The sequence below is a fragment of the Vigna umbellata genome, chromosome 5 (genome assembly GCF_029865625.1).
Source record: "Vigna umbellata cultivar VRB3 chromosome 5, Vumbellata_1.0, whole genome shotgun sequence".
NCBI classification, from domain to species: Eukaryota; Viridiplantae; Streptophyta; class Magnoliopsida; order Fabales; family Fabaceae; genus Vigna; species Vigna umbellata.
Genome location: NC_142169.1, coordinates 12,937,891 through 12,952,734, shown reverse-complemented (window position 1 = coordinate 12,952,734; position 14,844 = coordinate 12,937,891). Strand labels below are relative to the sequence as shown.

The 14,844-nt window shown below is 31.7% G+C and overlaps 1 protein-coding gene and 3 non-coding genes across 6 annotated transcripts; all 4 read left to right on the top strand.

Moving 5' to 3' along the window:
• The first annotated feature begins 561 nt into the window (after window positions 1-561).
• Window positions 562-4,093, top strand: LOC124833978 (PWWP domain-containing protein 6-like). 3 transcript variants are annotated; one of them, XM_047308558.2, is made up of 2 exons: window positions 562-740; window positions 972-4,093. In XM_047308558.2, the coding sequence occupies exon 2, from the start codon at window positions 1,004-1,006 to the stop codon at window positions 3,803-3,805; it is 2,802 nt and encodes a 933-aa protein (XP_047164514.2). In that variant the 5' UTR covers window positions 562-740; window positions 972-1,003; the 3' UTR covers window positions 3,806-4,093. The 3 variants fall into 3 exon arrangements, with proteins under 3 accessions (XP_047164514.2, XP_047164512.2, XP_047164513.2); XM_047308556.2 differs by having other exon boundaries at window positions 563-740; window positions 967-4,093; XM_047308557.2 differs by having other exon boundaries at window positions 563-740; window positions 936-4,093.
• Window positions 4,094-13,576: 9,483 nt separating this feature from the next.
• On the top strand, window positions 13,577-13,676 carry LOC124833981 (small nucleolar RNA snoR1). The gene has a single exon (XR_007028448.1). It is a non-coding gene; the product is annotated as a small nucleolar RNA snoR1 (small nucleolar RNA).
• A 343-nt stretch (window positions 13,677-14,019) lies between these two features.
• Window positions 14,020-14,095, top strand: LOC124833980 (small nucleolar RNA R12). Its single transcript, XR_007028447.1, has one exon. It is a non-coding gene; the product is annotated as a small nucleolar RNA R12 (small nucleolar RNA).
• A 124-nt stretch (window positions 14,096-14,219) lies between these two features.
• Window positions 14,220-14,301, top strand: LOC124833979 (small nucleolar RNA SNORD24). Its single transcript, XR_007028446.1, has one exon. It is a non-coding gene; the product is annotated as a small nucleolar RNA SNORD24 (small nucleolar RNA).
• The last annotated feature ends 543 nt before the right edge of the window (window positions 14,302-14,844 follow it).

Sequence of the window (14,844 nt, the reverse complement as noted above, 5' to 3'; positions counted from 1 at the left end):
AATTCTAAAAATGTTTATGTAATAAATTTATTATTTTCCTGACTCAAAACAAAAAGGTAACATAAAAGTTGTCTGCAAACATACGAAACACACGTGTCAGTCGAACTTCTTTTCTAGAATCTTTTCTTTTCTGAGCAATTTATTTTTATTCAGCTTCGAACTACCAGTATGCAGCATCACTGTCCGCTACAACGCACACTTATTCGATTTTGCCATATTCAAGCCAATCTCAAGTTTTTACATTCTTTTATTGAATCCAAAAAATGTTTTAATTATTTTAAAATAAATATTAAGTATTGGAAAGAAAAAACAGATAGATAATTATAGGATGAAAGTAGGAAGTATCTCTTACTCGAACAATTAGGAGTTATCCCTTAATAACGTTAAAATGTAAAATATCGTAAAGTCAGTTTCACTTTCCACCGCCTGACAAGCTTAGCTGTAATAACAAAAATAAGAGAAATGAGAAGATCTATTATCTATGCAAATCAACGGTCCAGATTTTGCTTTCTATCTCCCTCTCCGTGACCTGACTGAGATTGCTTCAATTTCTACTAAGATTAACAATATAATAATATGAAAAATAAAAACAAAAGTTAATATTTATGTGTTGTCTTAAATTCACATCCTTGTTCTTGTATGTCAATCCGATCAGATTCTCAAGTCAATGGTTTTGATTTGAGGGTTCCTTCGCACACAAAGTAAGCTTCACCGGGACTCTAGTATTCTTGGCTCTACAGGTATTGTTGCATCGTTTTCTCTTTTATTATTGTGTTCACTGATAAATTGATTCCTTTTGGCACATATGATTTTTTATTATATTAGTATCAATTTTTTTTTTAATTATTGGTAATATTTTAAATCCCCATATTCTGATTATTTTTTTCTCCCTCTTTATACTTTGTTTCATTCATGGAACCTCGACAAAACCCTAGGATGAGTTAATTTTCTTGCTTTTACTCGCAGCCTAGGTTGAATTTTGAGAAACGAATTTTCTTGTTTGATGGGTACGGTGGAGGCTCCATCAAAGGTACCATCTGGGTGTTCATCGCCTTCTCCAGAGATTGATAAGAATGAGCTCAGGGAAGCTCTGTGTGCTTTGAAAAATGGGACCTCAGAAAACGGGGTTGGTTTCATTGGCCAAGGAAACCAAGGTTTGAGGGATGGTGGGGGTGTTGAAGTGGTGAAGGACAGGGTCTCCGAGACCAAGTTTTCGGATGAGATGGGTTTTTCGGAGAGAGAAAGGGAGGATGGCTGCCAAGGTTTGGCTGATTCTGAGATGAATGGGGTCTCCTCTTTGTTGAAAATGAGAGAGAGTGGTAGGAACTTGATGTTTTCTCATGGTGGTGAGAGTGATAGTACTAGGAAGTTGAACATTGAGAACGGTTCTTTTGAGGTTGGAATGGAAGGTGGGAGAGATCTGACCAAAATTGAGAGTGAGGATGATCAAATTGGGAAAACTTTGTCTGTAGATGTTCAAATTGCTGATATAAGTGAAAACAAGGATGTGGAAATGGAAGATTTGGGTGGTGAAGGATGTGGTGGGTATTCTATTGGAGATTTTGTTTGGGGGAAAGTGAAGAGTCATCCCTGGTGGCCTGGCAGGATTTATGACCCTTCTGATGCTTCTGATTTAGCTTTGAAGCTGAGACAAAAGAATAGAATTCTTGTGGCGTATTTTGGAGATGGAACCTTTGCTTGGTGCCATCCTTCTCAATTGAAGCCATTTGAGGAGAACATTGAGGATATGGTGAAGCAGAGTGCCTCCCGGGCTTTTATCAATGCTGTACAGGAAGCTGTAAATGAGGTTGGAAGGCTTTTGGAATTGAAGATGAGTTCTTTATTTGCTGCGAAAGAAACTGAATTTTCTCGGCCACTGGCAGGCAATTCTGGTGTCAAAGAGAGAATTCTTATACCTGAAAATGGTACAGAGAAACTTTCCGATGTTCTCGTTGATCCGGCAGAATTACTTTCTCGAGTGAAACAAATTGCAGAAATTATTTCCGTTGCTAATGTTCTGGAGCTGGAAATATTGAAGGCTAGGCTTTCAGCCTTTTATCTATCAAGAGGAGGTTATAGATTACCTATGTATCAGGCACCCCAGCCAATTCCTGGACTTGAAGATAGTGTAGAGGACAATAATGTAGGCAGCAGTGAGGGTGCAGTGGAAGTACCTGTCCATGGACCATTTGAAGAGGACTACTCTACCGTGCCATTGAGCCCAAAATCTGGTGGATTGAATCCACTTGGGATTTCAGGAAATAGGTTGAACCATAGGATTAAGCAGAAAAGCATTGCTGAAATTATGGGAGAGGACAAAGATGTCAGTGCCAAGAATAAGGAGGGAGATGCAACTCACAAAGTGACTGTTCGAAAGAAGAGGAAAGGCACTGAGGATACAATGGTATCTAAACCTATGAAGAAGAAAAAAGAGTTGTTCCCAAATACTGATAAAAATATGGCAGGTGCCGACAATGATGGTTATAGCTGGGGCAAGGAGACCAGTGACGATGGAGCTTTAGCGCAGTTGAGGAAAAAGAACAAGCTTTTTGGTATTGGAAAAGCTAGTAGTAGTGCAAGCCAAAAGGAAACTGATCAAGAAGGGAAGGCCAAAGGAAGCAGTGAGAAGGGTTCTCTGCCAAGAGAAAGGAAGAAAAGCAAGTACTTATCCCCTCCTTTCACTATTCCAACCAGAGACCAGAGGAAAGGAGAGATTGAAACAGAATCCCCTAAAGTTTCTGGCAAAGATCAGGTATCAGAGCCAATGACCACAGCTTCTGACAAACTTCTCGAGTCCCCTGTACCTTGGAAGTTGAATGGTGAGCCATTTCAGGATAAATTTTCTAAGGAACTTGCAATAGAACATGACCATCCCGATAGCTCAAATTACCAAACATCAAAATACGATGAGAACAAGACTATTGATACAACAAAAGTCCAGGTTCCATTGGAGGAAGTACTACATGAAGTTCGTTGTGCAGCTATTAATCAACAAATTCCTACGGATACCAATTCTCTTGAAAGACTTGCGGATTTTATTTTTATCTACAGAAGCTGCATATTTTTCCAAGGATCCAACTACAAAGTATACAAGAAGCTTAAGCCTGGCAAGAAGAGAAAGAAGCCAGAATCTGATATCGGAATGCGGGGGAAAGATCAAATACAATCTGATCATAAATCAGCTAATAAAGATTCAGAGCCAAAGAAACGAAGAAGAAAGAATGAGACAACTTCAGGTTTTCCTAAAGAGAAGGAATCTGCTACACCTAAGGCTGGCAAGAAGGGGACTGATAAAAATGCTTCAGGCGCTGCTACCCTTTTTGCCTCATTTGAGCCAGGATCCTCTGTGCCTTCAAAATCGGATCTTGTTGCACTGTATAGTAAGTTTGGTGCTCTGAATGAAGCAGAAACAGCTTTGTTTTCTAGTGATTACACTGCTCAAGTGTTCTTCCTGAAAGCCTCTGATGCTGAAAAGGCCTTAAGCGATTCACTGAACATGAACCCCTTCGGCTCTTCCAAGGCCACTTTCAGACTCCAGTATCTTTCTTCTGGTTCCAAGTCTGAAAAATCTAAGTCCAAAGCTTCTTCAACGAAGAAGAAAGAAAAAACTCCAGCCAAGCCATCTACTTCACTGTCACCAGGTAGTGAAGCATCCAAATTGAACTACATAAAGCAGAAACTTCAGGGTCTCACCTTAATTCTAGAAGCATCGGATGCTAAATCATCTGATATCAAGACAAAATTAGAGAGTGAGATGAAAGGGCTTTTGGAGGATGTGAACAAAATGGTTGAATCTTCTTCCTAAATAAGGCATGGAATACTAGCAACTATTTAGCTGGTAATCAGGGTAGGTTTATGGTATGTTATTTCCATTTAGTTGACTGTCTTTATTTGAGGATCAATTTATTTGTCTCGTTTCTGAGCCTAGTTTTATTGAAGAGGTAAAATTACTCATATCAGTTTGTTGTGTAGGATATGTAACATGTTTTATGCATAGGCTGTATAGACACCGACATCTATTTAGATTTTCTGTACCTTATGATACTGGTGAACAAACAGCTTTTAAGGATAAGAGGTATAATGTTTTCATTTCTGTAATGTGTGAAATACTTTAATTATGGCATATATGCAACTCTTGATGATGATTAAATAGGAGAAGAGATGGTGGAACCTTTGTGTTGAAAAAGTTCTTCCCTCTGGTGGGTTTATTCTCTCATGCAGCCTTTAATTGTGGATATCAGTGGAACGATATGGAAATAGTTCTGTAAAATTGGCATCCTGTGGGGTGCAACACATTTGACTGATTCTCTCATGTAGCTTTTATTGTGGTTATCAATTAAACAAGAGATGTGGAAGTAGTTCTGTAAAATTGGCAATCAGGGGTTTCAACACCTCCAAAGTTCTGCGATTTGCAATATATTGTGCTCAATGCTACTACAAAATGTCATCTATTAGTTTGACTTCGAAGGAATTGTTTGACCACATAACATATCTAAGTGCCATAAATGAATTCTTGTTGGCTGTTTTAGATATGGATGTGAAATGATCTTTTGTTGGGATACACTGGCGGGGTCAGCTATCAATGATAGAGAAATAGTACGAGGAATAAAATCAATAATAGTCTATCATTGAAGGGAATGATCAAACCAAAATATCAGCTCTTTGGTTTACTTCTATATGAACTGTCTCTAAATAATTATGGCAGATCTCGTTTACTTAATGTAAAATTTACTTGAACATATTTTCTTTCAATGTTTTTGATTATTTGGAGTTGTCAGCGACATTGACCAGTTCTTTATTCCCCCATCTCTACCTTTAAGGGAATGTTCTGCTTACGTGCAGTTTCTAAAAGTTAACAGCTAAACCAGAGCTCTACTCTACTGCCAACTGTAGGGAATTCATTCTCCACTTGTCCATCTCTGTAGTTTTACCGTCTTGCTCGTCTTTCACCAAAGTTTAAATTATTATCTTAGATGGAGTATTTTGATGAATTTGTCTTTCTCCGAAGTTTATATGATTATGTTAAATATAGTATTTTTATGGATTTTAAAAGGCAAATTTATTATTATAAAAAATTTGAAATTATTAAATAAAATATTTTGTTTTGATAAATACGTTGAGAAAAAAAGTAAGTTTCTCATAATTTATGAGAGGGATTTGAAAGTTGTTCTTTTATTTTATTTATTTTGAAATTCATGTATTTCTCATATTTATTCTTTCTTTTTGTCTTAACTTTAAAGTCGATTTTTAGAATTGTGAACTAACCTCGTCCACCATGAGTTTGGATAGATTGAGTTGAATTTTTTTTTATACGAACCAATTTTAATTGAGAATTTGATTTACTTGGGTTAAACCCGTAAGCTGAGTTGACTTACCAACTCATTTAATTTTTTTAATAAGTATTTTTTGTTGAATTAGTTATTTTATAAAATATTGAAACTGAGGTTCGCGTGAAATTATTTTTGTATAGAATAATTAGGTAATATGAAATATTCATAAATTTATACTTAGTAATTTAATTTTATACAAAAACAAATTTGAATTGTTATGAAGTTATTAAAATATTTTGTTGAGAATATTTTGTGGTAACTTTGTTTTGTGTGAATGAAATCTTATGTTTGATTGGTTATAAATATAATTTAAGACTATTCTCCTTTATTTAGATTTGAATTAGAAATATTGTTATTTTTTTAGTTGAAAAAAAATTATAATTAAATGAGTTTAATCTACCAACCCGTGGTGGTTAAACCGAGTTTAAATTTTTTTCAGCTTACTAATAAATGAGTCGGATTGAGTATGTTCACTAAGTAATCAATCTATGGTGAGTCAAGTCAAGTTGGACTAGATGACCCATTTTGATAACAATAATTTTTTGTTTGATAAATGTTTGTTAAGATTTGGTTTAATGTCACCATAAGTCCTTCTTTTTGTCCAAAATCTTAAATAGATCACTTTTCTTTTTGGCGTATCAATTGAGTCCTTTTTATTGTTAATTTGATTCAATTAGAGGTCTGCCGTCAAATTCAGCAAACGGCCGTTTAATAGTTGGTAATGTGGCATACTCACTTAAATGTGTAATGACATGTGGCATTAAAATTGATTTTTGTTTTAAAAAAAATCAAGGAGAGAGGTGATATCAGATGGAGAGAAGGGCAAAGGTGGAAAAATTTAAAAATTTTAGGGCTTCTGTGTGTAGTTTGGCACGGAGCTTGGAAGGGAAGCTGGAGAGCTTGGAGAGCTCGTCAATGGCGACACGTAGCGAGAGCTTGAAGAGGAGCTCCGGGTCGGTTGTGTTGGATTCCGACAACGAGGATATGGTGGAAAAATTAAAAATTTTTAGGGCTGTCACCTTTAATTGGGGAAAATATTGGGGAAAAGGTTGTTATTATTACTGTTCATGTGAAGGGGAAAAATCGCGTTGTATGTTCGATTGCCCATTGCATATGCGGTGGTAGAAGGAGAAAACCCTTGATTTTTTATTCTTCTGCTCTTTGCTGCTTACTCACCCCTTCTTCTAATGTCTAGAGTGACTCTTTCTACCATTTTCTTTTCTTGTACGTGGATTTCTGCTAATAGAGTTAGTCGGAAAGGGAAAAGAGGAAAATTTCTTTGGATTTTGAAGTCTCTAGTTTCATGTTTGTTTCTAAAGTATAGCTTGTGAGCTTTTTCTTTTTATGAGTGGAGCGGGTGCGGGACGGGTTTCAACTTATCAAAATTCAAGAACGAGCCTTGCAAATTCAGGGGTTGGAGAAAGATAGGGAAAGTTTTGATCTTTTTGGGTGCAGATAAACAACTTTTGTCGTTACCCATTTAAGTTGAAAGTCTTAATTCACATCAATTGGTGTTTATGATTGATAAAAAGCTATTAAAGTGAAAAGATTGATTTTTTGATAACGTCTTAACACTATTGTTGTTTCTGCAGTTGTTTACTCCAAATTTTTGGCCAAAGGAACACAGTTGGAAAAGAAAGTCTCTAGAAAATGAAGACTTTTTACACTTGAATGGCTTTCCTCTGGATGACCTTAATGAAGATCTCTTAGAGAGGGTGCTTTCATGGCTACCAACTTCCTCCTTCTTTCGCCATACTTCTGTCTGCAAGAGATGGAAGTCAGTTGCTGCTTCTGTGAGTTTCAAGCTTGCCTAGGTCCAAAAATTTTTAATTTTTCCACCTTTGCCCTTCACTCCATTTGATATCACCTCTCTCCTTAATTTTTTTTAAAACAAAAATCAATTTTAATGCCACATGTCATTACACATTTGCTGAATTTGACGGCAGACCTCTAATTGAATCAAATTAACAATAAAAAGGACTCAATTGATACGCCGAAAAGAAAAAGGATCTATTTAAGATTTTGGACAAAAAGAGAGACTTATGGTGACATTAAACCTTAAGATTTTTTTCTTTTTAACATTAAGAATGTTTACTTTTTGACATTAAACATGGTTATTTTTATTAACATTGATTTATATAATTTTTAGTGCTTTCTTTCAACATTGATCAAAATAATCTATCCTAAATAGTAATTAGCATTTTTTAATTAATATTCACATAATTATTCTTTTAGTGATATCTGTTAGGATTTTTTTTATGTTAAAAAGGATGTCTTTTTTAACTCTGGTAGGTTATAATTTATTGGTTCAGGTTATAATTAATCATTTTATAGTTAATATTTTTAAGATTATTTCAGTAGAATTCAACCAAAAATTTTCAATTGAACTTTTTAGTGATTGTTTTCAGAAGGTTGAAGTATTTAACTTTTATTTAATAGTTTTTTATCTGGTGATAATTAAAAAATTTATTCAAAAAAATATTAAAATTATAAAATGTTTCGGTGGATTTGTAGGACCGAGAGACTAACCTTTTCTAACGTATCTTTCCTGTTTTCGAACGCCTGGATCGCATGAGCCGCTTGCCTTCCTTTAGTCTGGACCGTTCGGTTGCCTTCGGTAATGGTCGTTCAGTGGACTTCAATCTTGACCGTTTGGTCGTCTTCTTGACAGAGGGGGAGAGTACCTGCAAAAGGCACTCTGACGCTTAAGTTAGGCGTGTGATTTGAAGAGCTTTGGCTCTTAATTGAATATTCAGTGAATGATTATCACTATTGAGTATTTCGGAGTATGAGTTGAACATGAGTAGAACGTGAGTGGAGCGTAAAAAGAAGCTTTTAGCCTTGGCCCTGTATTTATAGGTTATCACAGGCCTAATAAAATATAAACAGACTTACCTTAAACAGATTTACTTTAAAAACTGGTCGGTTGCTCATAAACAGCTTTATGAATATCTTTAATCAGATATCTTTGATTATTTTATCCTCTGCTGGAATATTAGTCCAATAACTTAAATGTTGGCCCAAGTGTGGCCCAACATCATTTTACCTGGTTTGACCTGAGCGTTGTCCTAGTTTGACCTGAGCGCTGTCCCGGTTTGACCTGGCTGACGAGCGTTGTCCCGGTTTGACCTGGTTGACGAGAGCGCTACTACAATAGATAGACCGATCAGTCTTGGATGCCAACCTTTCGTCCTACATATGATACTATACATAAAACTTTGAATTTTTCTTATTTAAATAAAATATTTAAAAAGTTAAAAATTTTGAAATAATAAGTAATTTAAATATAATATATTTGAAATTTTTATGTAATTGTAAAACTCCCTATCTAGCTAATTTTTAGAAAATACACTAAAAATATTAGCTAAAGGGAAAGTTTGGCATCAACTTATTTTTTCATTAACGCCTTGGATTGTTTTCCTGCTTCCATGGTTTCCAATTTTCTTCCTTCTTAGGGAAAGTAGTAAGTAATTGAAGTTCTTTGTTGGAAAATCCTTTGAAACTAGAATTAGCATGTAACCCACCTCGTACGGCAATGAATACCGATAGATTTGATGTGGTGTTTCATCCTCCACTTCCAATCCTTTCACATGCACTTCCAATTTCCATAAATACTCTCTAATTAATAAGATAGTTTACATTAATTCTTTTTGTTGAGGAATTCTATACATGAATTAAATGAAGCGTAGAAAGAGTTGTGAGTGAATTGAATGAAGGTTTGAAAGTTAAATATATAGTTTCAAACACTTGTACTCAATTTTACCTTTTCGAGTGTTTTATTTCATTTCTTTTCATCCTCTTTCGTTAAATTTTGAGAAATTTGAGAGAGTTTTTGGCTTGGAGGTGTTGGAGGCAGGTTGAACGTTAAGGTTGAAGACAGGTGGTAGTGCTATGTTAGTGCTTCACATTGTCGTTGTAGTTTTTTAAAAATTCTATTTCGATGCATGAATTTATATTATTGGATTTGGATATGCGATAAAGAGTACATTGGATATTCATATTTGATGAAAAGACATTCGATGAAAAACATCAGATATCGACATCGGATGAAAAAAAAAATCGACATTGTATTTACGTTTTTACAAGATTCTTTAAAATGTTTACGTGTTTATTTTCCATATCCGATGTTATGGGCTTATTTTTCATATCCGATACAACATTATGTGCTTATTTTTCATATTTGATGCATGTTTACGTTATTTGCTTTTTCATTATCCATTTATAACAACTTTTTAAAAAGTTTGTTTTATAAAAAATTAAATAAAACCAGTTGTTAACTTAATTGTAAAGATTGTTTACTAACATTTATATGCATTATTGAATATGTTTGTTTAGAATATAAATTATTTTATTTTAAAATGATTAATTTTTTTTGTTTCTTGACATATAAATGTAGATGAGAGGCGATATTTTAATATATAACATAAAATTAACTAAAACTTTATATATCTATATACATATATTCTATATACATATATTAAGATATTTATTTATTTTTAGTAATTATAATAGTGTATATATATAGTAAATAGTTAATTATTAAAACCAGTGTTTGTTATAATTATTTAATTTTGTTAATATCAAAAATGCATTTTAAATGTTTAATTTTTATATTATAAAAAATGCATATTTATAGTTATTTAAATTATTTTTAAGTTTATTATATTATTTATAATTTATTATATTAGTTTATGATTTTATAATTTAATTATTAATTTTTAATTTATTGTATTAGTTTTTATTTTGTTAAAAAATTTGTATATATTATAAAATTAAATAATATATTATTACAAACAAAAAAACTTAAATTTCTAAAAAATTATACAAATTTTAACTATTATTAAATAATTATAAACAAAAATATTTATTTGAAATTAAATTTAATTAACTCAAATTTTTATATAATATAAATTCATAATATTTCATTAAAAAGGAAAATATGTATGTGTGTAGAGAGAAAATAAGAAGGAGAAATGAAATTAAGAAGAGAAAGCTTCTGTACCTGAAGAGGAAGTGTAAGTGTTGGAGAGAAGAAAGCAAGCAATGAAAGAGTGAAAGAAGGAGAGAAAAACCCTAAAACTGAACTGAAATTGTTTAAGAATCTTTGACCAGATTTTATTTTATTTTCTACAAATTAAATGTATTTTTAATTAGGGGTGAAATTGACATTTTCTTTAAGTTTGGAGGTGTAAGATGAAAGGGTTGGAGGTGCAAGGTGAAATACCCTCCATAAATTTTAGTCTTTGTACTTCATATTATATTGTTCTCAATAATAATTTTCATATAATCATTAGAGACATGAGAAGAAAAATTTCTTCCACCTCATATTAAGTGGTCGATATTCAAACTATAGTTTTCAGTGTGATTATAGTGTTAACATAATGTGTGTAGTAATATTGTAGTACGTGTAATAAATTTGTCTTTGTCTTTGTCGTGTCTATGTGTATATATTTTTAAATATTGTTATTATAATTTTTTAAATACAATTAATTTGATTTGTAAAGAGTAAAATGAAATACTAAAAGTGTTTAAAAGTAATAAATAATTAATAAAATCCAAAAGAAAAATGTGAGTTACAAAAGTATTGTCAAATGAAATATAAATAAATTTTAGTACTGTTATTACAATATTTTTTATCAGTGGTAAGGGACCACTTAACTTACTTATCTTATTTAATAGTATGGGACCACTTCATATTATATCTTGCTTCTTGTTGTATTCCATCTTTGCATTATGTCAAGTTAACTTTATTTATTCCAAGTTCAGATTTACAGATACTCTGCTTAGTCAATTTTAGCAGGCAAACTCTGCTTAGTTCAGATTTACAGATCCGGGAGATGGAAGTGGGTGAACCATGAGCAGTTGTTTATGATTAATTTAAATGAGTTGAATGCTAAAAATGCTACCTTTGTTTAATTCTTAAAAGTAAAAAGTGGAAGACAGCTGAAAAAATTAAGTGTTAACTATCTGTCATTGGTTGTTTAAAAATGTTTAGTGATGACTTAATGTCTTCTGTAAGCATGGAAAATTTCCTGAAGGTTGAAGGTTTTCAGCTAATCTTAGTTAGGCGTGAAGGCTATGTAGTTTCTTAATGCCTACTTCTAGTTGTTTCATTTACTTAGAGAACTATCTTTGATTCTCCAAGGATTAATGTCTCCTTCTAGTTTCTTATGCTTCCCAATGTTTTCTTTATTAACATACAACAAAAGTCCAGTAACAGTGGTAGAATGTTAAAGGGAAAAAAAGTTAATCATCAAGTGGCAACACAAGTAAATTATTTGGAGAATTTAGTCAAGCAGAATTTGGAGACAAACTCAAGTCATTTTATTCAACCATAATTCTTAATTACAATTCATCTTCAACAAAAACATAATACAAAAGAAAATTGTTAACGTCCATGACAAAACAAACAACAACAACATCATTTTCCTAACTTTCTTCTCTTGTTCTAATTTCCTTTTCAGCTTGTCGTTCTTCTTCCTTAGATCCAGTACAAGTTTTTCATTTTCCAAACACATTTCAAGTTCTTCACGTTTTCTTTCAAAGCTTCTTTCAATTTCAGAAACTCCTTCATCATGTCATTCAAAGTAATTACAACTTGAATTACTCTGCAATCAAAATAACACACGATTAATACAAAATTCAGCACATGAACTGAAAGATTTAATCACTTACTGCCCAATTTCTACATCTATAAAACATTCTTCCTTTGTTATTCACAGTAGTTGACTTCAAAAGCAACAATGTTTCACCACAACCACACAATTTGGATGGTAATCGTGAAGATGATCCACAACTTTGCGACTTTCTCGAACCAATTGACCTTCGCATCCAACCATTTCCTCCACTCTCACCTTTCATTTCACTACAACAAAGAAATCCCTTCATCAGCTTTCGTGCCCACCCAAACCCTATATCCCTAATCCTTATATTCTTTTATAATACTTAATAATATAATACTTTTTATTATTTTAAAATACATTACAAATTTCAGTTTCTTCCCTCTTTTCTTTATTCAATAACTTATTAGCAAATATTAATAAAATATTCAATTAAATTTTATCATTTAAAATTTATATGATACATAAATAATTTATAACAAAAAAAATGAGAAATATTAACAAATAATTTATTAATAATTTAATAAATTCCTATTTTACATTGTCTAATAAAATAAAATATTTAACAAAATAATTAACATCAAATAATTTTTTTAAGAGAAATCCTCGCATTGCATGGTATAGATATTAGTTAATGAAATAATTAGAGGTGCCATAAAATCATAAATAATTCACTTAAATATTACTTTAGTTAATATAATTATGTACTTTTATTCATAGGAATTATAACAAGTATTTCAAACATTATCACTGAATTATATGATAATAATTAAGCCCCCACATTGCATGGTATAGATATTAGTTAATGAAACAATTAGAGGTGTCATACAAATCATAAATATTTCACTTAAATATTACTTTTATTAACATAATTGTGTACTTTTATTCATTAGGAATTATATTATTTCATACATTATCACTCAATTATATAATAATAATTATATATTGAAAGAAATCCTATCATTATTATCAAATATACAAGTATATTACCAATTCATGTATAATTTAATTATTTAATTGGTCTATTTTATCAAAACATATAATCATTTCAATAACTTTGATTGCTTATACTAAATAATCTTAAGAATTAAATAAAATTTAGATGATAAAAAAACTAATATACATGTGACATCTTTTCATGCAGTGATTTTTTACAAATTGTAAATGTTAACATACATTTCTGAAAAATAAAATATAAATTGCACATTCATATTTTTCAGTTATTGATAAATAAAAAAATTGTTTTTACTAGATTTAAGGACTAATGTTAATTTTTTATAATATTTAAAATTAATATTCTGAATATCTTGAATATATTTAATCTTTTAAAAGTAATAAACCCATGTACCCATTTATTCAAATAGTATCTTAACTGAATAGTGGACATGAAACTTAAGAAAATGGTCAAAAGGAGTGATCGCTCTCGGCCCGGCCCGCAAAAGCCCATATGTTAACATAGTAAGAAAAGAAACTGAAACCCTAACAATTGGCCTATAAATACGACAATCCCTTGTGTAATCTTACGATCAACCACCGAAGCCTCTTTTCCCAAACACCCTTGTTTGTAATACCTTCTCCTCCTTCTGCAGCTCTTTCGTAAATTTGATTTGTTGTGTTTCTCGTCTGGGCAAAGATGAAGAGTGCTTGATTATTCTGACACCTCTTGTATGAGACGGATCTTTGTTAAAGGTTTCGTCTTTGAGCACAGAAAGCAACTCTCTGAGTCCAACAACATTAGGGTTGATATGTTCATTTACTATTTCAATTATTTCTTTAATTTCAATTCTATTCAATTAGAGATTATGCCTAATATTGCAATTCTTTGCACGTCGATTTGGTATGTCAATGAATCTATCGTTAGGCTATATTAAAATTATTTTAATCGACATGTATATACTTAATATACGTGTTGTCTATCTTTAGCTCCGAGTATCCTTATTTCTTGATAGGATTTCTTGGTGACAAGATAGATAAATATCTTTTGAGAATTTGAATAATTCCTTATTTGTTTAATTTATTTTTAATTTTTAATTGACTTTTAAATTTATCTTTGGGTTTTGAACATGTGATGTTGAATGATGATAAAATCAGACGGATTCCCACTGATTTTGTATGTGATTTAACAACCAGCTACTACTGACAACATTATGTTCAAACACATTGCTTTGTATTTTATTTGATTACATTTCTGCTATTAATTGGTTATACACATTGGATTGTTATATTCTTAGATATATTTTATAATGTATTTTACTTTTTATTTTATGATAGCCCGTGATGTTAGAAAATATTTGCTACTCTTGATGGGATCACCCATTTGATGATTTTTATCCACCAAGATCTCTGAGGCTCGTACTTCAAACAATATGCAGATATTTATAAAGTGTATTTTGTATTGTTATTTGAATTTTTTGTATAGCTTTGACAATGTGACAAACGGTCTGCAACATTAACATAAGGAATGCTTCTCTATCTGGTCTGTGTGGATTTGTTCTGTTCCCATATGACTCGTTCCCTTGAAGCTAAATATATCGTGTTGCTTTTCTAAATGTCGATCCCTGGATCTGTTCCCTCTGATACTTTGGGATATTAGTGAAGCAGCTAAATTTTTGTTGATCACATTTTGATAGACTGTTATTTATGTGTTTTATTTCTATTATGTATCACATGCTTGTGTGCCGTATTATTTCTCTGATTGTTTGTCTACAATGTTTTGCTTTTCAAGTTACACTTACATTTAATGTTGCAGGTTGAGTATGGTTTTTGTCATTCTTTTTATTTGAATTTTGTTTGATGTAATGAGCGTGACCTATGTTTAATGTTTCAAAACATATTAATGTTGTTTATAAGCCTTATGTTAGAGTGAAGTTTTGTACTTAATAGATTAGTTATTG

Coding starts and splice junctions, on each gene's coding strand:
- LOC124833978 (XM_047308558.2), top strand. CDS start 1,004: ATGGGTACGGTGGAGGCTCCATCAAAGGTACCATCTGGGTGTTCATCG.